Genomic DNA, 26,884 nt, shown 5'->3' on the forward strand with positions numbered 1-26,884 from the left:
TTCTGTTAGGAATGTCTCAGGCTAAACCAAGTGCTGTGCCGAAAAGCACCTTGAGTGGATCAAAAAGTTCAGAATAAAAGAGCTGATGAGCTGACTGCTCCTTGCTCTGACTAAGCGAGGGGGTCGTTCTGTGCCACGCTCAGCCGGCCTGCTTTTCTCCTGCAAATGCACCCCAGAATCACTCCCGAGCACGCGCCTGCTCTCAGGGCCCCCTTGTGTTGCACAGGATAGGCAGGCTGGCAGAGATGGGGGGAACAAAGTGGGGGCAGAAGAGCCAGGCCAACAGGTGGCGCAGACTCTTCCTGGACTGTACCTGAAACCCAAAAATTGTACTATTCATGAATACTTGACACAAACCTCCTTGTTTAATGATGTTAACATGTATCCCTCGGTTTCCAATGATGACACAAAATATATAAACTCTGAGAGCCAAACATATCTACTAAGTTGGAAGAATTTTATTTTATAGTGTATCATATTATAACATTAACATTTAACATAAATGAAACTTGGATATTCTGAAAACAGCTGCTTGAGGCATCTGGTTAAGACATTTGCTTTCACTTAAACTAAAAATACAAATGCAATTCAGAACACTGGAGAGATTATGTAGAACTCAATGTTTTCAATACCAGCAATTAAATATACTTTAAACGAAAGAATGTGGAATCAGTTGCCTTAGAGAGGCTTAAATATGACAATCAAAATCTAAAACCTCTCATCTTATATGAACTCCTTGGGCCCAATTTGGAGATGACACAAATATTTCTGCTCAGTAATCATAACAGGACACTTCAGTGATTCTGACAGAATTATTTAAATTAATAGCAACAGAGAATCTTGGTTAGTTTTATGTAGACATAACTTTCCTTCTACTTGTTACAATTATTTTCCCAGCTTTACTACTCAGTTATTGTTCAAAAAGCAGATGTTAGACTCAGATGGTAGCTCTCATGAATAGAGAGGGAGGTAATATTCAAGTTTCACAAAGATCTTATTCATACACATCTTGAGGAAACCACACAAGTGAGTACTGGGCAAGAACTGGTCTGTGCTGGTCACGATGCGATTATGCCAGTGGGCCTAGATGCCATTTCAAAATCTTATGCCATGTAGCATTCCTTCACAAAAAGTCCCTTTCACTTGCAATGTTTAAAACATTTCTTTAGCTCGTAATAGTGTAAATCATCCCAAACCCACCTTGGTCACTCTTGTGTACTGTTCCATTTACATTCTAGACCTCAGTCTACCAACAACAGGTTTATTGGCACAAAACTCTGCCCACCAAGATGGTCTCTCCAGCACTTTGCTGCCTTGAAGGACAGAGCTCCACAGGTTCTTATACAGCTGTAAAGGGGGAAAAAGAGAGTCTTCTATTAACGCAGCCACCTTCACCCTTTCTGATCCAGGATTCGCTTTTCACCCAACTCAAGAGGATTCATTTTGAATTGCCCGTCTCTGCTCTTTCTAGGGGACCCAGATGGAAATGGTGGGCATTTTGACTGGTGTAACATGCACTGAAATATCTTCTCTAAGCAATTACTGAGAGAAAAGGAGTTTCAACCTCCTTTTCATCTGGTCACCATCATTCCCTGCCAGAGTTTTAGAAAAAGAGTGATGTTTTTCTTTACCTCTCCATCTGCTCTGCCAATGGGGGAGTTGAGAATGAAGTCAGGAGGAGCAATAACATCCACCAAGGCAACAGCATCATCCTTCAGCTGTGCAGAAACAATGAATGAACATTGGAAACTTTGAGCTTTCTGCGGTGACCAATAAGTGACAGAGTCATTATGACAAAACTGCCTGCAGTCGTTGACGCCTCTGGGCTCAGGAAGCTTCAGCATCATGTCTATATTTATTTGCTAAACTGTAACTTGTGTTATGATTATGATCAGATTTAAGCATGTTAGGGTGTTTTCCCACTTACCTTCTGCCCCACGCTACTGTAGGCAAGTAGCGTGGGGTCCCCCGGCACTCCCCACTACAGGGGCGGCGACAACGCAGCTGCCCCGAAGCTGCCGCTCTCGCGCCCTCTCCGCGCGCATCATTCCTGGTGCTCTTCCAAACGGAGCGCGGGGTCGTGGGGAAGCCCAGGCATGCGCCAGAAATGATGCGTGCTGAGAGCAGCGCGGGGCATACGGGGGGCGTGGCAAGTGGGGAAACACTCTTAGCCGCTATGAGCCCAGCCTCAGCCTGGGAGGGCAGGACATTAAATCTAATAAAATAAAGAATAAAATAATAAATCTTTGCTATTTTTTTCAAAAGTTAACAAGTTAATAACTTAATTTTGCAAGATTCTACAGCTTATTTTAACCAAATGGCTTACATTTCTGCTCCTTCCCCTGCCTTTCACTGGCAGAAGCCATGGCTTGAAGGCTGGCAATATTATTGCAGTTGCCAAAAGCAGTCTGGTTGTCCTTGACCAGGGCCAGGGGTTTCTTGGCCCTGGCCCCAGCCTGGTGGAAAGCTGTGTCAGATGAGACCAGGGTCCTGCGGAACTTGTCACTGTAAGAGCTATTACATCAGGCCTATGGTTGAGGACAACAATAGTATTAATCTGTTTGGCCTCCACTTTTCCTTCCCCTGCCCGTTGCCTTTCCTTTCCTTTCCTTCTTATTTTATTTTTTCCCTTTCCCTGAGCTAGTATGAATGAAGTTGTGAGTATGGTCTTATCAGACTTCTCTGGACACAGTGTGTAACAGACTTCTCTCTGTGATACCCCTCCGAAGATGCCAGCCACAGATGCAGGAGAAACATTAGGAGTAAGATCCACCAGACCATGGCCCCACAGCCCGGAAAACTCACAACAAATAAATTCAATAACTAACTAACTAAATAGTTGCCACTGCAGGGGGTATTTGTTTCTTAAAGTCACTGCTTCTATTGTTTTGTAATTTTTTAAATCCTCCAATTCATTTTTAAAAAAGATTTCAGATTTTTCTGCAAATCTGGGGCTTTCTGCAGCTTTGCAGAAAGATCCACACTGCCTGTTCATAGCTTCCATTTCTGGATTGTAGTAGCCACAGATGGAGCCAAGTTGAGAATTAGACACATTAGATAAGTTGAGAATTAGACATACCGATGATCTGCTACATTATACATTTCAGTTTTCCTTAGAAATTTCAATTAATCTGTTTTTCCCCTATGGCTCCAAAATTCCTGGAAACTTTATACCTCTAATCAAGCTTGAATGTGACAGAATGTTGAAAAGTGTTTAGCTCTCTTGTGCTTTTTGTAAAGTGTCAAAGTAGTAAACTGTCTTAAGGAATTTTAAGTTGAAACTGGTCTAAATACTAAGTAAGAACATTTTGGATATAATAAATGAGAATTTTTTTAGTTATGTACAGCCTTTCTGTCACAAACCAGTTTTGCTACATGCAAAGACAATTTTTACATGAGGAACTGTTCAAAAACACTGTTCTCAGGAAAAGTGTTGCATTTTAGGTATGATACATGGCGGGACATGTGTTACGTGTCTGAACTGAGCTCTCCCACAACCCTTGACCTTCCTCCCCCCTCAAGTGTCTGCCCCTTAAAACAATCCTGCCCGTGAACCCTTTGGCAGGTGCTCTTCATGCTGATCTGGCTGGCAACCATCTCAAATTTTCTCAGATGAAAAGAAATCATGAATCACATTCCACTTTCATTGGAGGAAAGTGGCAGGAAGGGAGGGAGGAATAAGATGAGGAGTGTCTTTGCCAGCTGCGTAACTCTTTGCTAAGAACTGCTTTCCCCTTTCCTGTCTCAGGCACCCTTTAGAGCCGTGGTGGCGAACCTATGGCACTCCAGATGCTCATGGACTACAATTCCCATGCTGGCAGGGGCTGATGGGAATTGTAGTTCATGAACACCTGGAGTGCCATAGGTTCTCCACCACTGCTATAGAGCTTCAGCATGGCCAGAGGCCTAACCTGCGGGGCCAGGGCCAGAGGACGCTTGGGCTCAGAGCCTGAGACCCCAATCAAGCCAGTCCTGAGCCTGAGACCCCAATCAAGCCAGTCCAGAAATCCCAGGCAGCCTGAGATGCAGCTGTTTTGCTTTTTGGTTCGTTTGCTATGCTGTGGTTCATTTACATCCATGTTTTTCTTGTAAACTGCTTTTGATCCCTTTGGGAGAAATTGGGATATGAACAGTTAAATAAACAAATAAACAAACTACATTCAATGCTGCAAGCAAAGTCTGAACACCCCCCTCTCCCCCATGGAGGAGGAGTGGTGTGTGCTGGAGGAAGCTTCCAGACTAAAATGCCACCGCAGGGGCCTTAGAGTCTGTCACGGATTTAGTATCTGACTGGACCTAGTTTGGAACTTACCTCCGAACAAAGCTCTAGAATTGCATCTTGCACAAGTCTACCCGCCTTTTCACCTGAAACGAAACCACCTGAAAAATACAGTAATAAGTAGAGCTAAAATACTCTGTTTCCATTACATACTTCTATACATCTGTTTGATGCAGGAAGAATTTGTCTCTGGGCCAAGGTGCTGGTGCTCATCTTTACTTTATTGGGCCAAGGTGGCTCACAGAAGATGGTCTATATCAGATGAGCTTCTCTAGGCATTCTTTATGCTGCTTCCAAGATGGTTCTGGTCAGGATAACTCCAAAGAGTGCGACAGAAACAATTTATCACATGATGCAACAGAAGTAATAGAAAATGGAAACAGAAACCATACACTGACCAATAAAAAACTGTAACAGGTTAAACACTGCAAAGCCTGATAAAACCAGTAAACCAAGGTGGACAAACGGAAGGATGAGTGGGGGTGGGGGGACTCCAGTAGCTTCTCTCATACCAGATGTCTGGGAGAACAAAGACACTTTTCCTGGCTGATGAAACTGAGAAGCGAAGGCCCCAGGCCCCGTGACGCAAGGAGGACTGAAGAGAAAAAGCCCCGGCAGCCACAGCCCCCGTGTCAGAGGATGAGGACACAGAGCTCAAGGCCTGAACGGCCAGGCAGGCAGCAGTGACCCTGAAGAACGAGCAACTCTGAAGAAGGCCCAAACAAACTAGGATGCAGTATAATGTTCAAAGTATTAGCAAGGAAAGTTCTTTGCAGTTCATTCCAGCCAGAAATTTCATTGCTGCCTTTTCAACCCACTGAATTTTCCATTGAGTCTCCACTGGTTGCTGGACTGTAGTTTTATAACCTGGTTGTGATCAGGAGATGGATAACTGGGGTCTGATCATATTTTTCAAGGAACGGTCGCAGCTAAAGATGTTCCACGTTCCAGAGGAAACCTAAGGATCCCCCTGCACACAAAGGTCTGAAAGCACTCGCCCACCTTGAGTTGTGAACTTGTTTCACTGTGGTGGGGGTGGGGGTGGGGGGGAGTGCAACCCCCATCTAGAACAAGTTGATTCCTCACACCCTGGTTGTTACAGAAAAGCAACTCATTCTTCTCTGACTGAGCTTGTTTAGTGGCCCTCAGCAGTTCATTGTTGTATCCTGTTACATCCTCCAGTACTTCATCCTACTCTGCTGCCAAGGAGAAGCAGGGTTGTGCACAAACAGCACACTTCGCTCTACATCTCTGCATGGCTGCCCAATAGTGTCACACAGATGCAGCTGAGCACCAGGGGGGCTCAAAATGGAAACCTGGGGAAGCAAGATGGAGCACTCAACAGCCGTCTTAGCCAGCTGGTACAGAACCGGGATGGACAATTACTGGAAATGTTGAAGTCTTCTAAATCTCCCAATGTTTGATTTAAAAAACAAAAATTCTGGGGAAACTGAAATATAAACAAACCTGAATTTAATAGTTAACAACATTTAATGAATTATTTAAAACTTGGCACATACAATTGTAATATCGGCATATCAATGGAACTGCGACACCGGTTTCCAACTCTTGCTCAAGTGTTGCTCTGGCAGTTCAGCCAATCTCCTTCCAAAGGTGTGGCCAAGACAGAGACCAGTTTGTTCTCTACATAGGACTGTAGGAGACCACTTTCCTCTAGTAGGTCTTTTGACCTGGTAGCCTCTTGGGCACTTAAACGAGCCTTTGTGGTTGGGTTTTCCATGAAAATTAGTACAAATTCATTCTATATCAGTGATGGCGAACCTATGGCACAGGTGCCAGAGGTGGCACTCAGAGCCCTCTCTGTGGGCACGCACGAACAGAGTTGCCCCCCACAGACACACAAATATCTAGGCTGGCCTGGGCCACTGGGCTCGATTATTAGCATTAAACCTAAGACCTAGTTTTGGGGAAGCAGTGTAGGTAACTCTGTTAAGTCCTGCTAAACCCCACTGATTTTCATGCGAAGAACTGAAGTGCGATCCTTTACCTGGGAGTAAGCTCGGTTGCTGGCAATGAGGCTCGCTTCTAAGTAAACCCTTCTAGGGTCGTGATTCACCCGTTGGAAGAGTTGCACGGTTGCTTCAAAGCAAAGCCATCGACTACCACCAAGCTTACTCACAAGTAACACACGCCTCTGAGTCAACCGTTTTTTCTAAACGAAAACCTCAGTATTCAGGTTAAGTTACCGTGTTGGCACTTTGCGATAAATAAGTGGGTTTTGGGTTGCAATTTGGGCACTCGGTCTCAAAAAGGTTCGCCATCGCTGTTCTATATGCTGTGGAGAATGGCAAGAGGGGAAGATGGACGGCCTTCTGTTCCTGCCAGCTGATGACTCACATGAAGACCACTGGCTTTCAACTACAAATGCTGGTGATTATGCTGTCATCCATGGTGACCTGACGTCTACAGGAATCCTTCTGCAGAGATGTCTCTCACAACATTACCTGGTGGGTCTACTAAGACAAGTAATGGCAAAACTACACATGAGGTCCAGAGATCTAGGAGGAAGGAAAAAGAGCGGCTACAGAAGCCTGGAATGAAGTCCATGGAACAAAGTTCAGAGACGCTACTGAAGGCTCCAGGAAATCAGCCAGATGTACCAGGTCCTCTAAGAGATCAGACTCTATTCTGTCTTACCAATCTTGTCCATTTCATCCAATAGGAGAATATCCTGCATTGGATGATATCCATGCAAGGACGTAGGTAAGGGGGGTTCCCGGGTTTAATCCCCCTCCCCCATTACATGTCTGAAGCTCGGCCCGTTTGTGGCTTTTTTGTATTTTAAAAGTTTTTTTTCGGTTTTTGGCCTGCAGGGGTCGCAGTTTTTAGGCTAGCACAGGGGTAGGGAACCTGCGGCTCTCCAGATGTTCAGGAACTACAATTCCCATCAGCCCCTACCAGCATGGCCAATAGTTGCAGGGATTTTTTTGGGTGACTCTCCTGATGCTACCACCCAGGTTTGGGGAGATTTGGTTCAGGGGGTCCAAAGTTATGGACTCCCAAAGGGGGTGCCCCATCCCCCATTGTTTCCAATGGGAGCTAATAGGAGATGGGGGCTACACCTTTGAGGGTCCATAACTTTGGACCCCCTGAACCAAACTTTCACCAAATCTGGGTGGTATCATCAGGAGAGTCTCCTAAAGATACCCTGAAAGTTTGGTGCTGCTAGCTTAACAATTGCACCCCTGATAGCAGGCACCCCCGAAATTTCCCCAGATTTTCCTTTTAAATCCACCCCCTTTGGCATGGATTTAAAGGGAGAATCTGAGGTCCCCAGTTTAAACATTGAAAAGTGATGCTGTTTCAGGGTGCGGCAGAATCCACCCCCAAACAGCATCATTTTCAATGTTGTTTTAACTGGGGACACCAGATTCTTCCTTTAAGGTGGGTTTAAAAGGAGAATCTGGGCTCCCTAGTTTAAACACGATTGAAAGTGATGCTGTTTGGGGGTGGATTCCAGCATCACAGCGGCTGCCCATGGGGGGGCAGGGTGTGTGTGTGCATGCGCACGCAACATTCAGATTTTGCACCAGGCTCCATTTTCCCTAGCTATGCCTCTGCCCGGAGGAGAGGGCAGAAGGGACTGCCAGCTGCGAGCTCAGCCGGTGGTGGTGGGGGCAGGCGGGGCAGGGGAGTCTGCCGTCCCTGGCCTTGGAGAGCTGGCCTTGGCCCCGCCCCCCAAATCCACCCCATTTAAAATCTACCCATCTATCTCCTCTATCCATCTTATCTACGTCCCTGTATCCATGTCTACTCTCAAGTACTAGATTTATTTCATTGCTCTTTCCATCTATTTCTGACAAGCCTCTGAGCCACTGGACATAACACTCTGTACTGGGTATCACAAAAGCCTTGAGCATCTTGCTGAAGGTAGCTAAGTCAAATGAGCAGTCTGGCACTGCAGATGCTGCTTCTCGTATCCACACCCGAGGGACCAGCAGTGATGTGGCAGAACTGGAATACAGATTAGAGTAGCCCAGCCTCCTAAATCAGAGGGGGGGGGTCACCTTGTCTGGCTTCCTTTCCCACTATTAAAGAAGCATGAAACAGCATTGGGAGCACATCCATTTTGGCAGCAGCCTCTCACCCAAGACTACTTTTCTCATGAAAGTTTCTAGCTTTTACAAAGCCAGCATAAATTTTTCTTCTTTCCCCAGCTGGGAGGATGAATAGACTACCGATATTCTGAAAAAAAGGTAACATTTTCAAGCACTTGAAAACATAAGACACCAGCTTGCCTGCTGGCCAGTTCCCAAACTCTTCAATATAGATTTTTTGAGTCCCAACTGGTTTACCCTTCTTGGTATGGATGGTGCTTCAGCACCCTCATCATTTTGGATCCCAGCTGAGACATCCATTCATACTTCAGGTGGATACCATGAAATGCAAAAGAAAAATGGAAGAACAGCTTTCATGGCCATCACAATTAAATGAGATAGATGGGTAGAATGTTGGCCTTACCTTGGTAGAGCACAGCCATGTGTTTATGTAACGACCAGAGTCCGTACAGTGAGCACAGGCGCTGCAGGACAGGCTGAAGGGCGGCTGGTGTCTCAGCACTGTGGACATACTCGTGGTATCTTTGCAAAACGGTGTGTTCAATGAAAGCTATTGCTAAGGAATGACAGTAGTACACCTTGAAGAGAGCAAAAGCAAAATTCAAAATGAATGAAAATACAGATATACTATTCTGCATGATAACATAACTTTTATCTACTTCTGAATTATCCTCAGTGTGAAAGAAGCAAAACCCCACGAGAAAGGAAACAGAAACAGTCCAAAGATAACTACTTTACTTTCAGTATGCAACAATGACAATTTTAAGGAACAAAAGTAATTCCTTAATTTCAACCTCTCATTACAGATACTTTAACCCAAGAGGCTAAATTCTACAAAAACAACAAAAATTCTGAAGTTAAACTCTACTGTTCCTCTCAACATAAGCTGAGTACCCAGCTTGCTGAGGGTGGTGCAGACAACGGGGCAAGGCAGTGGCAAACCATGCTGTTAACATAGTCTCCATAAGAACATAAGAACAAGCCAGCTGGATCAGACCAGAGTCCATCTAGTCCAGCTCTCTGCTACTCGCAGTGGCCCACCAGGTGCCTTTGGGAGCTCACATGCAGGAGGTGAAAGCAATGGCCTTCTGCTGTTGCTGCTGCTCCTGAGCACCTGGACTGTTAAGGCATTTGCAATCTCAGATCAAAGAGGATCAAGATTGGTAGCCATAAATCGACTTCTCCTCCATAAATCTATCCAAGCCCCTTTTAATGCTATCCAGGTTAGTGGCCATCACCACCTCCTGTGGCAGCATATTCCAAACACTAATCACACGTTGCGTGAAGAAGTGTTTCCTTTTATTAGTCCTAATTCTTCCCCCCAGCATTTTCAATGTATGCCCCCTGGTTCTAGTATTGTGAGAAAGAGAGAAAAATGTCTCTCTGTCAACATTTTCTACCCCATGCATAATTTTATAGACTTCAATCATATCCCCCTTCAGATGTCTCCTCTCCAAACTAAAGAGTCCCAAACGCTGCAGCCTCTCCTCATAAGGAAGGTGCTCCAGTCCCTCAATCATCCCCGTTGCTCCTCTCTGCCCTTTTTCTATCTCTTCGATATTCTTTTTGAGATGTGGCGACCAGAACTGAACACAGTACTCCAAGTGCGGTCGCACCACGGCTTTATATAAGGGCATGACAATCTTTGCAGTTTTATTCTCAATTCCTTTCCTAATTATCCCCAGCATAGAGTTTGCCTTTTTCACAGCTGCCATGCATTGAGTTGACATTCCCATGGAACTATCAACTAAGACGCCCAAATCCCTTTCCTGGTCTGTGACTGATAGCACTGACCCCTGTAGCGTGTATGTGAAGTTTGGATTTTTTGCCCCTATATGTATCACTTTACATTTTGCTACATTGAACTGCATTTGCCATTTCTTAGCCCACTCACCTAATTTATCAAGGTCTGCTTGGAGCTCTTCGCAATCCTTTGTGGTTCTCACCACCCTACATAATTTGGTATCATCCGCAAATTCGGCCACCACGCTACCCACTCCTACTTTCAGGTCATTTATGAATAGGTTAAAGAGCACTGGTCCCAAAACGGATCATTGGGGGACACCACTCCTGACATCTCTCCATTGTGAGAATTTCCCATTTACACCCACTCTTTGCTTCCTGTTTCTCAACCAGTTTTTAATCCATAGGTGGACTTCCCCTTTTATTCCTTGATTGCTGAGTTTTCTCAACAGTCTCTGGTGAGGAACTTTGTCAAAAGCCTTTTGGAAATCCAAGTAGACAATGTCCACTGGTTCCCCCTTATCCACATGCCTGTTTACACCCTCAAAGAACTCTAGTAAGTTTGTAAGACAGGATTTGCCTCTGCAAAAACCATGCTGACTCTTCCTCAGCAGGTCTTGCTTTTCTACATGTTTAATAATTTTATCTTTAATGATAGATTCTACTAATTTACCAGGAACAGATGTCAAACTGACTGGCCTGTAATTTCCCGGGTCCCCCCTAGATCCTTTCTTAAAGATTGGTGTGACATTGGCCATCTTCCAGTCTTCAGGGATGGAGCCTGATTTCAGGGATAAGTTGCATATTAAAGTGAGAACAATTTCATGCTTGAGCTCTTTAAGAACTCTTGGATGAATGCAATCTGGGCCAGGGGATTTGGTAGCATTTAGTTTATCAATGGTTGCCAGAACTTGTCTACCACTATCCTCGCTAGTTCCTCGGATTCGCCTCCTAAGAAGCATGGTTCAGGTGCAGGAATTTTCCTCACCTCCTCTTGGGTGAAGACAGATGCAAAGAATTCAATCAGCTTCTCTGCAATCTCCCTGTCATTTTTTAGCACACCCTTTGTTCCTTTGTCATCTAACGGGCCTACTGCTTCCCTAGCTGGCTTCCTACTTTTGATATACTTGAAGAACTGTTTGTTGCTGGTCTTGATGTTCGCAGTCATGCATTCCTCATAATCCTTTTTTGCCTCCCTTACAGCTAACTTGCTTCTCTTTTGCCACCATTTGTGTTCCCTCTCATATTCTTCATCAGTCAAACTGGACTTCCATTTTCTAAAAGACATTTTCTTTTTTCAGATAATTTCCTCAACCTCTCTTGTTAACCATGGTGGTTTTCTTTTGGACTGGGTGCTGCCTTTCCTAACCTGCGGAACACATTCCAGCTGAGCTTTTATTACTGTGTTTTTAAATAACCTCCAAGCATCTTGGACAGTTTTGACTCTCTTGATTTTCCCTTTCAGCTTCCTGCGCACTATCCCCCTCATCTTTGAGAAATTTCCCTTTCTGAAGGCGAATGTAACTTCATTAGTAGTTGTCACTTGTTCGCATGCAGAGATACTGAATCTGAAAGCATTGTGGTCGCTGTTCCCTATCGGCTCAACAACGCTGACTTCCCGCACCAGGTCCTGGGTCCCACATAGAATTAGATCTAGGATCACCTCCCTAGTAAACATTGTGATGTCACCCCATGGGTCAGTAATAGCCCAGTGCTTACACAGCCTTTTACCCTCTCAACCCAAGAGGATAAATCCCCCCCCAACCCAAATAAATTCTAGAAAATATGTTCACCACTAGTTCCTTATTCAAAAAGTAGTCCCCAAAATAGAAATCTCAATAGATTCAAACACACTTTACCTCATAGCTGACTTTTCTTACCTCATTGCTAACTCTCTAATCCCAGACTACAACGATTTAATGCCTTGGCCCCAGTCTGAATGGAACACACTGTCTCCAACTATCCGGGCCCTGCGGGACCTTGAGCAGTTCTGCAAAACAGGCTTCAGGTGTTTCTTCCCTGAAGGCTGGTGGAACATCTCTGTTTTGCAGGTCCTGCAGAACTGCTCAAGGTCCCGCAGGGCCCAGATAGTTGGAGACAGTGTGTTCCATCAGGCTGGGGCCAAGGCATTAAAGGCCCTGGCCCAGGTGGAGGCCAGCCACATCATAGAGGGGCCGGGGACCACCAGCAAGTTGGCCTCTGAAGAGCGCAGAGGCTGAGTGGGGATATAGGGGATGAAACGGTCCCGCAAATATGAGGGCCCCAGGCCGCAGAGTGCTTTAAAGGTAAGTACCAGCACCTTGAAAGTGATCCAGTATTCAACTGGGAGCCAGTGCAGACGGCGCAGCACGGGGGAGATGTAGTCCTGCAGAGAGGCCCCTGTGAGAAGCTACACCGCAGCATTCTGGACCAGTTTTAGTCTCCAGATCAGGCGCGAGGGAAAGCCTGCGTAGAGTGAATTACGATAGTCTAACCTGGAGGTGACCGTAGAATGGATTACTGTGGCCTGGTCAGTCTGGGAAAGATAGGGAGCCAGGAGCTGAGCCTGGTGTAGATGAAAAATGTCACCTGGACCATGAAAGCCACCTGGGTCTCCATAGATAAGGACAACTCCAGATAGATCCCCAGGCTTTGGACAGAGGAAGTCACCGACAAGGAGACACCCTTCAGCAATCGAATCTGGAATTTCGCAGTTCCCCCTTCGTGACCCACCCACAGGACCTCCGTCTTCAATGGATTTAGTTTTAACCTGCTTAGGGTAAACCAATCAGTGACCGCCTTCAGACAATGCTGGAGAGCTGCAGAGGCCGGCCCACCCAAACCTCTGCACCAGCTGAGCAAGGGGTCGCATATAGATGTTAAATAACAGTGGGGACAGTAGGGCCTCCTGCGGCACTCCGCACTGCAGCGGGCACTGCTGGGAAACCCTATCCCACACCTCACTTGCTGAGTCCGGCCCCTGAGGAATGAGGTGAGCCATTTCAAGGCCACACCCCAGACCCCTGAGGCAGCCAGGTGTTGGGTCAAAAGATCGTAATTAACCATATCAAACACTGCAGTAAGATCTAATAATACCAGTAGCGCCAATCCGCTCTGGCCAAGCTGGATGCAGATTGTATCTGTGACGGCAGTAAGGATGGTCTCCGTCCCATGCCCAGCACGGAAGCTGGACTGGAAGGGATCAAGTGCTGACGTATCCTCCAGGAAGCCCGGAAGCTGCTCCAACATCACTCTCTCAATTACCTTCCCCAAGAACAATAAGTTCCAGATGGGTCGGTAATTGGCCAGATCACTAGGATCTAACTATGGCCTTTTTAAAAGTGGGCGGGCCACTGCTTCCTTCAACCCATCCAGAAACACTCATTGCTCAAGGAAGTGATTGATAATACTCAACAGATGGAGTTGCAGGTCCCCCTTGGAAAACTTTATATAGCCAGGAGGGGCACGGATCCAGAGGACAGGCAGTAGGTCTAACAGCATCCAGGACCCTGCCCACTTCAGACTTGGCAAGCAGGGAAAATTGGTTTAACATGGGACCCGAAGATGGCAACGGAGCCTCCAGTTCACTAGTTGTCTCAAAGGCGTCAGGAAGGTCAAGGCAGAGCAACCTGACTTTACCCACAAAAAAGCCTCATAAAAGCCTCACAGCTACGTGCCAATTGGAGATTTTTGGAGCCCTCTTATAACAAGGGCAGAGACCGAATGATTCAAAACAACTGAGCTCGGCGAGAGCTTGCGGACGCGAGGGAGTATGAGAAGTAGTCCCTCTTTGTCGCCATCTCATAGGCCTTCATAGACGTCCTATAAGATGATCGCATAGCTTCGTCACAAGATTTCCTCCACACTTGCTCAAGCAGTCTGAGTTCCCTTTTCATATGACGCAGCTCCTCAGAATACCAAGGATCCAGCCGCAAACAGGGGCGCAGTGGGCGCCAGGGAGCAATCACCTTGATGGCCTCAGAGAGCCCGGAATTCCAGTCTCTAACCTGGTCATCAAGGGTGCCAATGGGCTCAGGGTCCCGCAGAGCATTCAGGAAACCAATCGGATCCATAAGTCTCCACAGGCAGGCAAAAACTGGCCCGTCGCCTAGACAGGGTTGGTGCAGCAAGTTCAGCTGACCTTCACAGCATAATGGTCAGACCATGGCACTCAGTCTACAGAGGATAAGACCAACACTACACCTAGACCGAAGGTCAAATCCAGAGCGTGATCCGCTTCATGTGTGGAGCCAGAATTGATCCAAGAGAAGCCTAGTGTTGCCATGGATGACACTAGATCTGCAGCCACTGAACATGAGGCGGAGTCCACATGAATATTGAAGTCTCCCAAAATAATACATTTGGGGAACCGCAGTGCCCAATCGGCTACCGCCTCCAGGAGCCGCGGCAGGCTGACTGATGGTGTGCTAGGTGACCAGTACACCAGCAAGTCAGCCAGCTTCTCCCTGGCCTCCCACACTAAGCCGGCACACTCAATACCGGTGATCCTCGGAGTAGGGAGCGCCCTGAAGAGGATAGACTCCCGGATGAACATAGCCACTCCCCCCCAGCCCTGTGTTCGTGATTGGTGGTTGCACGTGAAACCTGGGGGCGTGGCATCGCACAAGGCGACTAACTTGCCATCACGCACCCAGGTCTCAGTGACACATGCCAGGTCCATTTCAGGCACTCCGAGAAAATCCCGGAGTATCGTGGTCTTATTATTAATGGACCTGGCAATGACCAGCACCAAGGACAAAGCGGGTGTAGCCTTGAGGCCACAGCCCTCATTTCTTGGAATAGGTTGAAGGTCAGAGGGAGACTGAGCAACACTGTATTTCAGTCTACCTCTCCCATTAGTCTGTGATTGTCCTCAATCATCTTTCTGGCCCAACGGATAGTTGCTCTGGAGACGCCGGATGCTGACTCCTTAATTGACACGGTCATTGCTCCATGAGAACTGGTCAGTTCTTCAGTTTAGAGGGTTTCTAACACAGCCCTCACCATCTTTGGTGACTACCCTTGATGTCTGAATGGCCATAATTAGAGCATTCACCAGGGTACTTGCAAGAGCTCATTAGCATAATCAAGCATAACGTCAGGGGAATAGTATCTACGTGATTGAGATGCACTCTTAACTCAGTGTAACTACTTGTAACAACAATCAATGCTCCTTAAAGATATATGTAACCAGAGTGCTATATATAACCTCTGCCATTTGGGGCATCTCCGAGGATGAGGAAGGGACTCTAACTGGGCTTACTGTCCTGAGCTTTTTGGCAGCCCTGATGAGCAACTTGGATGGGCCTCCATCCTCCTGCCCCTCCTTCAGACTTAACAGGGGTGGGTCCCTTGGCGGAGCCCCTTCTCTGGAAGAAGAGCGCCATTCGTTCCTGCATCATCTCCTTTAAAAAAACCCATGAAGTCTGAAGGCAGAGAAAGGGGACCGTCCACGGTAACGTTACTGGTTGTAGAATTTATTTTGGAGCCCTTAGGAGTAGAAAAGGTCCCTGCCCCGTAGGCACAGCATGCTGCTCTCCTGCCTCCGCAGCCACCCTTTCTAAGCCAGTCAAGGCCATCACAAATGAGCTGGGGCCATTTTGGAGCCAGTAGTTTCGACATGCCTACTTGCATGGCCGTGTAATGGCACCTAAGGCAGTCCTGCAGGTCATGCCTACTGGAATTGGTTCTCCCATCCCCTCTGGGACACTAGTAAGCTGCATTCCATCTTCTTCCATAAAATCGGACTGGTCTGATATCTTTCTCTGATCTCAAGATGAAGCTTTCACTTGTTTCCCTCCCTACCCTCACAGAAATCAGGGAACTGAAGGAGAGAGGAATAAACAGACTAAGGAAAAAGAAAAGGACAGGAGGATTGAGAGGATACAGGAAAGATAAACAAAGCAATAAAGAGGAAAAGAGAAGTGACTTCCAGACAGCCTTGCTAAGTAATGTTTGTTTTCCCTAAAGGCAAGAAAAGAACTGAAAGGGAAGGGGCAGATCCTAGAAGAAACAGGAAGAAGAAAGCCTAGTTCTTGCCTCCCTGCCAAATGGTGGAAATCACCCAAAGAGGTCCTCCTGCTCAGCAGGAAAACTGAATGATACACAGGTGTGCTGGCTTCATGATGATGATTATATTTAATTCAAATTCCATGGTTTTTAAAAATAAAGTTTCTTAGCCTTTCACATGATCACTAGAGTCTTTTTCAGCCTGCTCTGGTCATGGTCTGGAAGAGATGAGCTTGCTACATTGCAAGTGAATATTTGTGTTTAAAGGAAGTGCAGGGACAGGAAGAGAAGCTGGGATTATGGTGGTGAAGAAGGATCTCCCTCTCTCTGTGTCTGGGATCTGCTGTTCAGTAGGAGTGCCACTTTGCTTCCACAATCTCATGACCCTTAACATCTCAGCCTGGGTCCTGCCATATTTCTTTCTATGGAATACTTAATGCTTAAGCAGCCTTGGGAATGCTTACCTTTCTGCTCTCATCTGTTTCTGCAGCTGCAGTGGAGGGGGATTGAGACGGAGTGTTTTCATCCCATTTCTCACATCTGAGGTCCGTGTGAGTGTGTGACAGTACTTTCCCGCCACAGGAAAGGTAAGGGGGGTTGTTGGCCTGATGTATCTATGTTGGTGGTTATAATGCTTTGCCTGCTCTAATGTGCTCAGTTCTGACATTATAAGTCCACAGCATTTCTACATGTGTATCCAATAAATAAGAATTCTGCTTTCAAAGTACTGATTTTTTTTTATTGAACAAGTCTGGAGTTGTAACACACCTGTGCTTTATCTGAACTTTGGGAAGGAGCGGTGGCTCAGCAGAAGGGCCTCTGCTTTGGATGCAGACAGTTCTTGGTTCAATCCCTGGCATTTCCATTTTTTAAAAAGACCAAACAGCAGGTGATGTGAAAGACCTTTACCTGAGCTGCTACCAGTTTGTGTGCACTGACTTTGAGGGACCAATGGTTTGATTCAGTATAAGAAAGCTTCATGGGTGTGTACCTTTAGATTTCTAAATAAGGCAAATACTGCAAGAATGCCCTATGTCTCCAGTTGTCTCTCCCCAAAGAAACAACCCAGGAAAAGAACTGTCCTTGGAGTGCTCACCACTCACATCACACTATTGTGACTGTCAAATAGCACTTGCAGCTTTCCTGCATTCTGAAAGGCCAGCCATCTTGGGAGTGGGGGCACAAGGGCCAAGCAAAGGAGACAGGCCGGCAGTGTAGTCCTGGGGAAAACTAAGCAAAAGAAAACCAAACCCAAACTCAAGGAATTTACCTGGCTGTTGTTCTTGGCCTCAAACTCAGTACAACCGGATTGTTCTTGGTCTCTCAGCTTTTGGAAACTCTCTTGAAGCAAGTAACAGACCAGCCACTTGTACGCTGTTAGAGGTACTGGAAAAAGAATGTGTCAGTGTTTCATGTGTTCATTGAGGAATCTGAAATCATCATCTTGAAGTGAAGAGCAAAGTATGAAGATAGCCTGCAACAAACTCTGCATTCCTTTCAGGTGTCTTATGGAGACAATGTTGGAAAAACCACACAAGTCCAAGCAATGTGTTTCCTTAAGCAGGCTGGTTGTTCTCTCCCTGCTGAAATTATTCATTAAAATGACAGAAATGGAAGACACAAAACTGCACATGGACACAGAGAACAATCTAGATAGTAGAATCCTCCAAGGCAATTAAGGATTAGGAGTTTTTTTTAAGCAGCCCCCAGGGGCCGATCTCCCTGTTCACAGGATGACTCAAAACATCTGATACAGATCACAAGATAATTACTGAAAATAACCCTTCCAGGAATGAAATGGCAGACGTGCCAAGCAGTTTAACTTGGAAGGCAAGCAAAGAAAGACACAGTGTGTACCGTCTTGGTAAACCAGCACTGGACCACTTCAAATTTAAAAAGAAATTTATGGATTTGCTAAATTATGTCTGCAGATTTCTGTCAATAAGGGCGTAATGCCCATTGGGTAAGGTGGGCAGCTGCCCAGGGGGCATCAAAACCTGGGGGGTATCATTAGGGCAGTCTCCTGATGAGACCATGAAAGTTTTGAGACTGTGCCTTCAGAAATGTCCCCCCCCCCCAAAGCCAGCAACCCCCATTGACAGCAATGCAGAAAACTCAATGCAGAACAAAGATTCTTGGGCAAATTTCTGGGATGTTCCTTCAGGGGGTGCATTTTTTGATGTATCGGCACCAAAACTTCAGGATATCATCTGGAGACTGTCCTGATGGGACCCCCCAAGGTTTGGTGCAGTTTGGTTCAGGGGGGCCAAAGTTATGGACCCTCAAAACTGTAGCCCCATTTCCTATTAGCTCCCATTGGAAACAATGGGGGATGGGGCACCCCCTTTCGGAGTCCATAACTTTGGACTCCTTGAACCAAACCTCACCAAACCTGGGGGTTAGCATAAGGACAGTCACCTGATGATACGCTGCAATTTTGGTGCTGATATGTCTAAAAATGCATCCCCTGCACGCACCAACGTCCTGGTGCCTCATTACACCCCTGATGTGCCCCGTGGAAGATCTAGTGAGGTCTTTACACTGGCACTCACTTTCATATGAGCCAAAGAATTTTATGTACCTTTGTCTACTTTGGAGTAAGCATGACCATTCTCTTTCTGCTGAGACCGGACTCCATCTGGTCACTGCCTCATTTAGGGAATGCTACAAATCACAACATTACTTCACACCATTAAGGGAGTCCTGTGGGGGCTGCAACTGCTCTAGAAATTGATAAGACTGCCTCGTCCTATCATCAATCATGAAACTTTGCACCCAGAGCAAGACTACGGGCGGGGTTGTGTTGTTCATTCAGAGTATAAGTCAGCGATCTGTGGGTGACTTTGGGGCAGGACTGTTTCTTATGGGAAGCTCAGGCGGCCTTCCTATTTTCCCACAAGGACAGCCAAGAGACCATGAAGACATTTCTGCTGCAGTAAGTGCCATGCTGGAGGGGCAAGACACAGTGGTTTCACACACTTTGTAGATAACTAGGCTTTCCCCTGACACCTGGGTCCTGTGAAAAAGAGGTACATCCGTTATCTAGTGGGGCAGGAAGCCAGGTGGCTCTCTGGCCCCTTCTGCACACACAAAATAATGCGTTTTCAAACCACTTTCACAACTGTTTGCAAGTGGATTTTGCTATTCCGCACAGCTTCAAAGAGCACTGAAAGCAGTTTGAAAGTGCATTATTCTGCATGTGCGGAATGAGCCAAAATCACGATCTGCTTGCGACCTTGGGGCACCTTGGCGCCAAAGATTGTTCTGGGAGAATGGGAGGGGGGCTCCTTTTGGGGATAAAGGGGACTGTGAATACCAGCTTCACCAGAACTGGCTTTTCTAGTGTGGTACTTCGATGCCTGCTCAATAATCACTACTGATCAATACCTCAGAGTTCGTTGGCTTAAAGGTCCGAGACCTCTTACAGCTTCCTCTCTGCCTCCACATTCTGCTTCCTGCCCCTTCAACCCCAGCTCCTGCTTTCAGTTTGTCTCCAGGCCCACCTCAAAATGTTGGTGCTGACCCTGAGAGCTCTCAGCAATTGTGGATCAGAAATCATGGCTGTGCTCCCTGCAAAAGACCTTTGCGCTCGGTGAGGCTGGTGAGGAAGCACTCCTGGGCCCAACAGGGAGGGCCCCGAAAAGGGGAGCCAAAACAATTCTTTTTTGAAGCAGGGCAGGATGATGATTCTCCAAAGGGGATTTGATTTATGCCAAGTTTTATTTTAGAGACTTTTGCGTATTAAATGCTGTTGTATTTGGGAGAGTCTTTTGTATGGTTGCTGGTTTTTAAGGATTATGATTCCACTGGGTGGAGTCCTGTGGTTTGGTTTTTTTTGCATTCATTTTGTGATTTGTTTTTCAATTGATGTAAAAGGTCATTGATATTTTCATATACTATAAGCTGTCCTGAGTACTTTTTAACATTATAAACCAGGAACTGAAGTCCTCCTGTGTCATCCTTGTGGGACCAGCACACATCCTGTCCTGTCCCTGACATCCCCCCACAGTCCTAGCCTACACCAGAGAGGCCCTCTCTCCTTCCACAGCCGACAAGCCAGACAATCCTCAACCTATCCTCCATCTCAGCCTCCCCCCTTCAGATAAGCCTCGCTCTAATCCATATTCTACTGACATATAACAGATCAGTTACAAAGCGTGTTGACACATCTTGAACGCCACAGTCCATGTTCACAGGCGTAACGGGCACTAGCAGACCACTTCTCCGTCCCCCTTTCAAAAGCCCTCTCAAATAGCCCCACCCTTGTCTAGCACTGGGCTGAGTGAGAGGGGCCTGCCTAGAAGCCCAGGCAAGCTCTCACGCAGCCCCTCCGTCCCTCTGCTACCTTCAGCCTCCCAGACACTGGAAGTCAGTGAATGGCCAAGAATGGGAAGCTGGTGACAGGGCCTATCTGGAGGGGGACAAGGTCCTACCGTGTCTTCTGGGCTTGGGCAGCCTCAGAGCAGGCTCACAGTGCAGTGCTCCTGGACAAACTGGGGTTTGGGTCTTCCCCACAAAACAGAATATTAAACCAGGATTAAATTAAGGCTTCAAGCCTTGGTTTGTATGGGGAGGAAACAAATCCCCCCCAACCCCAGCGCCTGCATTCGACTGGTGTGGAGAACTGGAATTTGACTCCAGACTTCCCAAACCCATTGACTGCTTTGTGAACTCAAGTCCAGCACCAAGGAGTGACCACGCCTCTCATGGACATACCAGTAGGGCTTGCTGGCTCGGCCTCAGACTACTGTTTCCATGAGTGCAAGGATGTCTGGCTTCACAGCACTGTGAAGAGCTTCCTGCAGAAGCTCTAATATTCCATGTCCCCCCTCCCCCCTCCCAATTCCTGTTGGAAGTCCTGGCACCCATAGAAATGGTGGTCTGGCTCAAGAGAGCCAGCATGGTGTTGTGGTTGCGCGGTGGACTCTAATCTGGAGATTCACATTTGATTCCCTACTCTTCCATGTGAGCGGCAGACTCTAATCTGGTGCACCAGGTGTATTTCCCTGTTCCTCCACATTAAGTTGGTTGAGTGAACTTGGCCAGCCACAGTTCCGTCAGAGCTTTCTCAGCCCTACCTACAGCAAGGTGTCTGCTGTACGGAAAGGAAGGGAACCAGTTTGTAAGGTGCCTTGAGACACCTTACAGGGGAGAAAGGAGGATATACTCTTCTTCTTCTTCTTCCAAACCACCACGTCGGGGATCTGCATGTCTTAATGACGGTACCTCTCCCCTGGGGCTAGTGATATGCTTGCTGCCTCTATTCTCTTGCAGTCACAGGTAATCTAATTCACTTGACTGAGCTTTTAGATATCTTGCATCAACCTTTTGATCTCTCAATATGCCCTTTCTACAACCAATGCAGTCTGCACTGATGGTCTTACCATTAAAACCCACTTAAATGTGCAATTAAAAATAATTCTATGTTTGAAAATTTGAAAACATTGAAAACTTGTAAGGATGCCGTCTTAAGCACATTAATTCCTAGTAAACTTGTTTAGGAGATGGTGTGCGATGGTCTGTCTAAAAGTATTTCTTCTGTTCCATGACTTATAAGCCTCAAGCCCTGTGGGTCTGAACCCACCCCCAATGACTAGTGAATGATCACAAAGGACATAGCAGGCATCTTCCCAGAACACACACACGGCTGCAACACTCTGAAAGCAGCAAACATTAAAAAATCTGGAGAAAAAGAGAACCTACTGAAGACACAGTCATTGAAATGGGAAGAGAAAAGGGCACTAAGTTACCTGAAGAATCCATGCAGTCATGAACATCTGCCACTGTGAATTTCTGGCGAAGGATGTGGTCGTAGCCTTCCAAATAATCTAAAGAACCCAGTGGTGAAGTCATGGGACCACTATCTAAACAGCAACAAAAGTAAATTCAAATACCAATTCAGATTGCGTTAAGGTCTGAGGAGCAGCAACTTTGAAAGTCAATGAGAGCTATAAATCAGCTCATCCATGCATTCACTGAGACAATCTCCTCCTAGAAAGCTGTTTTCTCAGCAGGGCCAAGCATACATTCTCCTTAACACCACAGTCATACTTTTGGGGTTTTCTTTCCTTTTTGAGGAGACTGTCTTGAGGTCTAAGCTGGAAACTTAAAAAAAATCTGCATTTTTGAAACCTAAAAATGAGAGCCATGCTCCAATGGTTGCTTACGGTATGAACACACAGAAGTGGCTGAGAAACCTGCCAAGCCATCCTATGCTTCCCTTGTGCTGGCATAACGAAGAGTCGTCCCCTCAAACCAGCTGACCCAAGAGATCCAAGTGGCATCAGGGATCTCTGTCACAATTATCTTGAGGTCACACAACACAATGTCAGGCTGGGGCAACCATGACACTGCCAGGACAGGGCTGTGAAGCAAGAGCAGAATTGGGGGTGGGACACTGGGAGTATGTTGGGGGGCATCAGTGCACTGCCTTGGGACTCAGACCTATTTCCTCCCAGCCTCCCAAAGAACTCAAACACTTCCACTCCCTGCCGCCTTCCTTCTGCAACCAATGTGGAGCACAGGATTCCTGGCCATTTGACAGCACTATGCAAGCACACTCTCTTGCCTGGCCTTTCCGCCAGGCAAGAGAGTGCAAGACAGAAGAGTCTGGTGGAAGGACATTTTGCCCCGGAAAGGACTCTTGCAGAACAACTCCAGGAGGGGCTGGGGCTGTTGAGGAGACCAACGTTGCCTCAAGACAGAGAGAGGGAAAGGGAGATAACCAAAGCTGGAAGTGTTGCAACGCTGGGTGAAGTCAAGCACCCTCCTGCTACGAAAAGGTGTCTAGATACTGTGAATGGGGACTGCTGGCCATTTTGACAAGATGTCTGACAAGAGTGGCTAGTCTGGACCAGCCAGGGAGTACGGACTAGTATTTCCTCCAGGTAAGTAAGGGAGAGAGAAACCACGTGTGAGCAGAATGTTTCCTCACAAGAGGAAAACTGCACTAGCTGAATAAACCACACTCACTCAGCAGGTAGTAGATAACGCCACAACTCAGGGGACAGTGGATAAGTTTGCACTGTGCAGGAAATGCGGAGTCCAGTGGGCCACGAAGGTGAACTCCCACCATACGCAGCCCCTTCTGCAGGCGAATGCTAGCTGCAAAGGCTGCCACTGCTGCTATGACCGCTACGGCCTTGCCAAGATCAAAACTCCTGGAACGTGACAGACGACCACTACAGAGGAAGTTTGGCGGCAGCCCCTCCAATGGCATTTGCCCCAGAAAGCTCAGTGCCCATCTCAACAGTGGCAGCATCACATCGGAAGGCAGGCAGAGATGTCAGAAGTGGAGGAGCATCACTCCCTCCTCAGCCCACAATGGGCAGTGATCTGTTGTTGGCCATGCCTGTCATGGATTCCCCCACAGCCCTCCAGCGAGGGCAGCGGCCAGGACTCTCCCCATGCAAAACAGGCCATTTGCAAGGCCAAGAACAAGGCTACCAGCAGAAGTGTCCTGCATGAAGCCAGCTGTACTTTTGTGGGCCGGCCACATTGCTTCTACCTGGCCTCCTGAACCTTTGCAAGCTCTCGACAGGTACAGAGCAGTGAATTCATGTCAAGCACAGAGAAGCAGTGGTGGGGGAAGACAGCAACAGGCACTCTAGGGCTTGTCCCAACTGCTGTGGGTTCTTGTGCCTGCTAGATTGTATCTTGCATACACAGTGATGTCAGGGGGTCAGGCAGAGGTGTAGCTGAGTAGGAGTGCGCTCAGGGTGCACTCCATTTTTTCCAAACCCCCCCCCCCCTTTACCTTTTCTACCGGCTGAAAACGGGCCAGGCCTGGTAAGGAGCGGTGGGGCCAGGGCGATTTTCACACGCTCCAGGCGCATACCCGGTGCAACACACACACCCATCCCACCCCCTTGTAGCTCTACCACTGGGGTCGTGCGCATTCATTGGTCATTGCCACGCATTCATCTGTGCAAGGCCAGCAGTAGGACAGCACTGGCATCATTTGACCAGAATAAAATTAACACTGCGCTAGAGGGTAGCACTGACACAGTGGCCGAAGTGTCAAAACAACACTATACCAATCATCAACCACATTAAAAACCAAACTGTTCACACTCAAGAGGGAAAATGCTGGCCTGTTTTCAGATGGATATTATCTGCTGTACCTGGCAGCTGATTTAAGATGTTTCGTTTATAGGATGTATGTTTATTATATATGTGAAAAATGTAGCAAGCTTGAGACAGAACAAACATGAGAAAGTAGCAAATTACATGTAATTCAGAAGCATATTGTAGTGACTGTGGATTTTCAACCCAATTGTGAGGGAGTGAAGTAACTGGGAGCTGTTATTCAAATCCCTAGAATAATCCATAGCATGAATAAGCAGAATTGAAACCCCAGCTGGATGTATCCGAGAACTTGTTGTGTACCTTGAAGCAAATTTGGTGTCAGAAATGACTTAAGTATCGAAGGTTCTGACTTGAAGTTCCCCTTGCTCTGCCAGAATAATTGAAGGTGATACCACATCTGCTGAGTATGAACAGGTAATTGGCACAAACAAAATAGCACCAGGAATGGTTCATTACTTGGCACTGGACCACCCACCAGCACGTGGGCTGAAAAGCTGACAAGGAGTGACTGAATTTGCCTCTTCTAGCATAGTCAGGCTGATAAGTACAGCTCAGTGCAAGGTGAGCCCAATTTGGAGTTGCAGTCATCTGCAGCCACCAAAAGGCCACATCACCAACAGGAAGCTGCTTTTGCTGACGTCCTTCATTCTCACCCGCCGACAGACCTCCTCTGTCTTTCACTAGATTCACTGTACCCTCGAGTGCCCCACACTCACCCTGGCCTCTGGCAGTCAGCCAGCTCAGCAAGTAATTGCTGGTTTGCTGCAGCAGAACATTGTTGTCTCCTTCATATGTGCAGTTTGGGTCATTGTCATTGCGGATGTCGCCCAGACGATTCACTGTTGGAAAAAACGCACACATGAGAACAACATTAAGATGTCAGACTGCAGTCTCAGTAGATGGTACATGCATTGCTAAATTACAGATGCGCTACTTTTCAGAGACTCAAGACTGCTCTATGTTAGTGTAAAATCTGTCACCAAAAGGTATGCCCACGAAAGAAACAAGTAGGTCAAAGACTTGTCTTGCAGTGTAAAAGAATACATATGTATGTTTCTTTTTAATTTCTAGACTACATTTTGACCATATTTAGCAGTTTACAATATACATTTGAATGTATACGGAGCAGATTTTGCAAATTCTCAGGCGTTTATTCATAATATGTTGAAGAGATACAACTTTCCCCTAAAAGACTCTGGAAACTATGCTAAATCAAAGGACTTCCAGAAAGGGAGGGTCTGTAACCCACTGCAGAAAACTCTCAGGGATGTGGTCACTCTTGCATCAAGGGACGTGGGGCACCACGAAGAAAAAGCCCTCCATGTCCCCATCACCAACTCTGAGTGATGCTGGTTCCCTGAGAAGAGTTCCTTTCTGTAGATCTCATGGTCAAGTAGAGACTCTGGGACCTATTTGGCCTCAAGGTTTACAGATGGCTCTTCATAGACGTGATGGTGGCAAAGAAGCCCTGTTTCTGAACTGCCCTCACAACCACAGAATAGGTTTTCCAGTGTGCTCTACTGTTCTGTTGGACTCAACCCACGTTTTCCTCCACTGTTGCTATCTTAATCCCCTATCCTCCCTATCTCTCAAATCACCTGGAAACCTTGAGGCCAAATAGGCCCCATGGCCTCTTCCTCATCTGTTGGCCCAGGTGGCTGCCAAGAAGCTAATTGCTGCTGATATGGCAAGCTTTAAATTGACCATTAATAGTAATGTGCCTGGCCTATTAATTCAAGAGGCCCACCATATCTTTTGTATGACTACCAGCTATGTCAGCAGAACATTTCCCATTGGGGTCCAGCTTGCGCGGGAGGGGGGGGGGATCACCTTACTCTGTTCTCCTCAGCAAAGGCCATGAGAATGAACAGCCACGAGCACATGGAGATGGCTTATCCTGAATCGCACTGTTGGTCCATCAAGACCAGTACTGTCTACTCAGATGGGAAGTGGCTCCCTCAGGGTCTCTTTCACCTGACTCCCTATGTGATGCTCGTCACGGGAAATGCTGCTGGGGACTGGACCTGGGATGCTCTTCATGCAAAGCAGATGCTCCGCCCTCTCCTGACAACTTCAAACAGAACCTCACCAGGCAAACCCTTTGTCCAGATCTCTGCAGCTGATGAAATAATTGACTTACTAGTCAAATAGCCATGACCCCCACAGGCTTCTCGGCATTCCTGAGCTCCCTGTTGTGCGAGCCAGGAGGACAGTGGTTTGCCTGAAGTAGACAAGGCATGTATCTCACGTCCAAGTTCAATCTGATACAGAAAAGAATAAAAATGCACTAGTCAACATACAAAAACTCCTGGTCCAAAAAAGAGAGCTTGTTGGCTGTGGCATTGATCAGATGACCCTACTGAGAAAAGGGCCTTGTGGAAAAAAGGCCTTTGCCCCTTTGGCCATAGGAATAGGAGTGGCTCCCATCTATGCCCCCACCCCTATTGGTTAAGGTTAGCTTGTGAATGGAATGATGGCTTCTAGCCATCTGGGAAACCCCTAAAAGGGGAATAGGTCGTGTGTTCTGGCTGCATATTCTCTTCCCATGAAAACTGACCATCCTCCTTGCTGAGAAAGGGGATAGTGGAAGGGAATGAGGCCTCAAAGGATCCTTCTGCCATTCTTACGCTTCCATCACAATGGGTCAGTGGAGCGTATTACGGACATGAGAACCTGAGCAAGAAAGGGAGCGGGGAGATGCAGGAAT

General features: G+C 46.9%; 1 protein-coding gene across 1 annotated transcript in view; it reads right to left on the reverse strand.

The window, feature by feature from the left end:
• Positions 1–438: 438 nt before the first annotated feature.
• ACOX3 (acyl-CoA oxidase 3, pristanoyl) overlaps positions 439–26,884 on the reverse strand; it is a 77,616-nt gene continuing 51,170 nt past the window's right edge. The window contains exons 10-17 of the mRNA XM_048509537.1: positions 26,318–26,438; positions 24,894–25,016; positions 21,840–21,953; positions 17,360–17,475; positions 8,762–8,936; positions 4,313–4,380; positions 1,632–1,718; positions 439–1,347 (exon numbers count right to left, since the gene is read on the reverse strand). Coding sequence (XP_048365494.1) covers positions 1,228–1,347; positions 1,632–1,718; positions 4,313–4,380; positions 8,762–8,936; positions 17,360–17,475; positions 21,840–21,953; positions 24,894–25,016; positions 26,318–26,438 — 924 coding nt within the window. The 3' untranslated portion in view covers positions 439–1,227. The remainder of the gene's footprint in view (positions 1,348–1,631; positions 1,719–4,312; positions 4,381–8,761; positions 8,937–17,359; positions 17,476–21,839; positions 21,954–24,893; positions 25,017–26,317; positions 26,439–26,884) is intronic.

Source organism: Sphaerodactylus townsendi, linkage group LG10, assembly GCF_021028975.2.
Source record: "Sphaerodactylus townsendi isolate TG3544 linkage group LG10, MPM_Stown_v2.3, whole genome shotgun sequence".
NCBI lineage: Eukaryota > Metazoa > Chordata > Lepidosauria > Squamata > Sphaerodactylidae > Sphaerodactylus > Sphaerodactylus townsendi.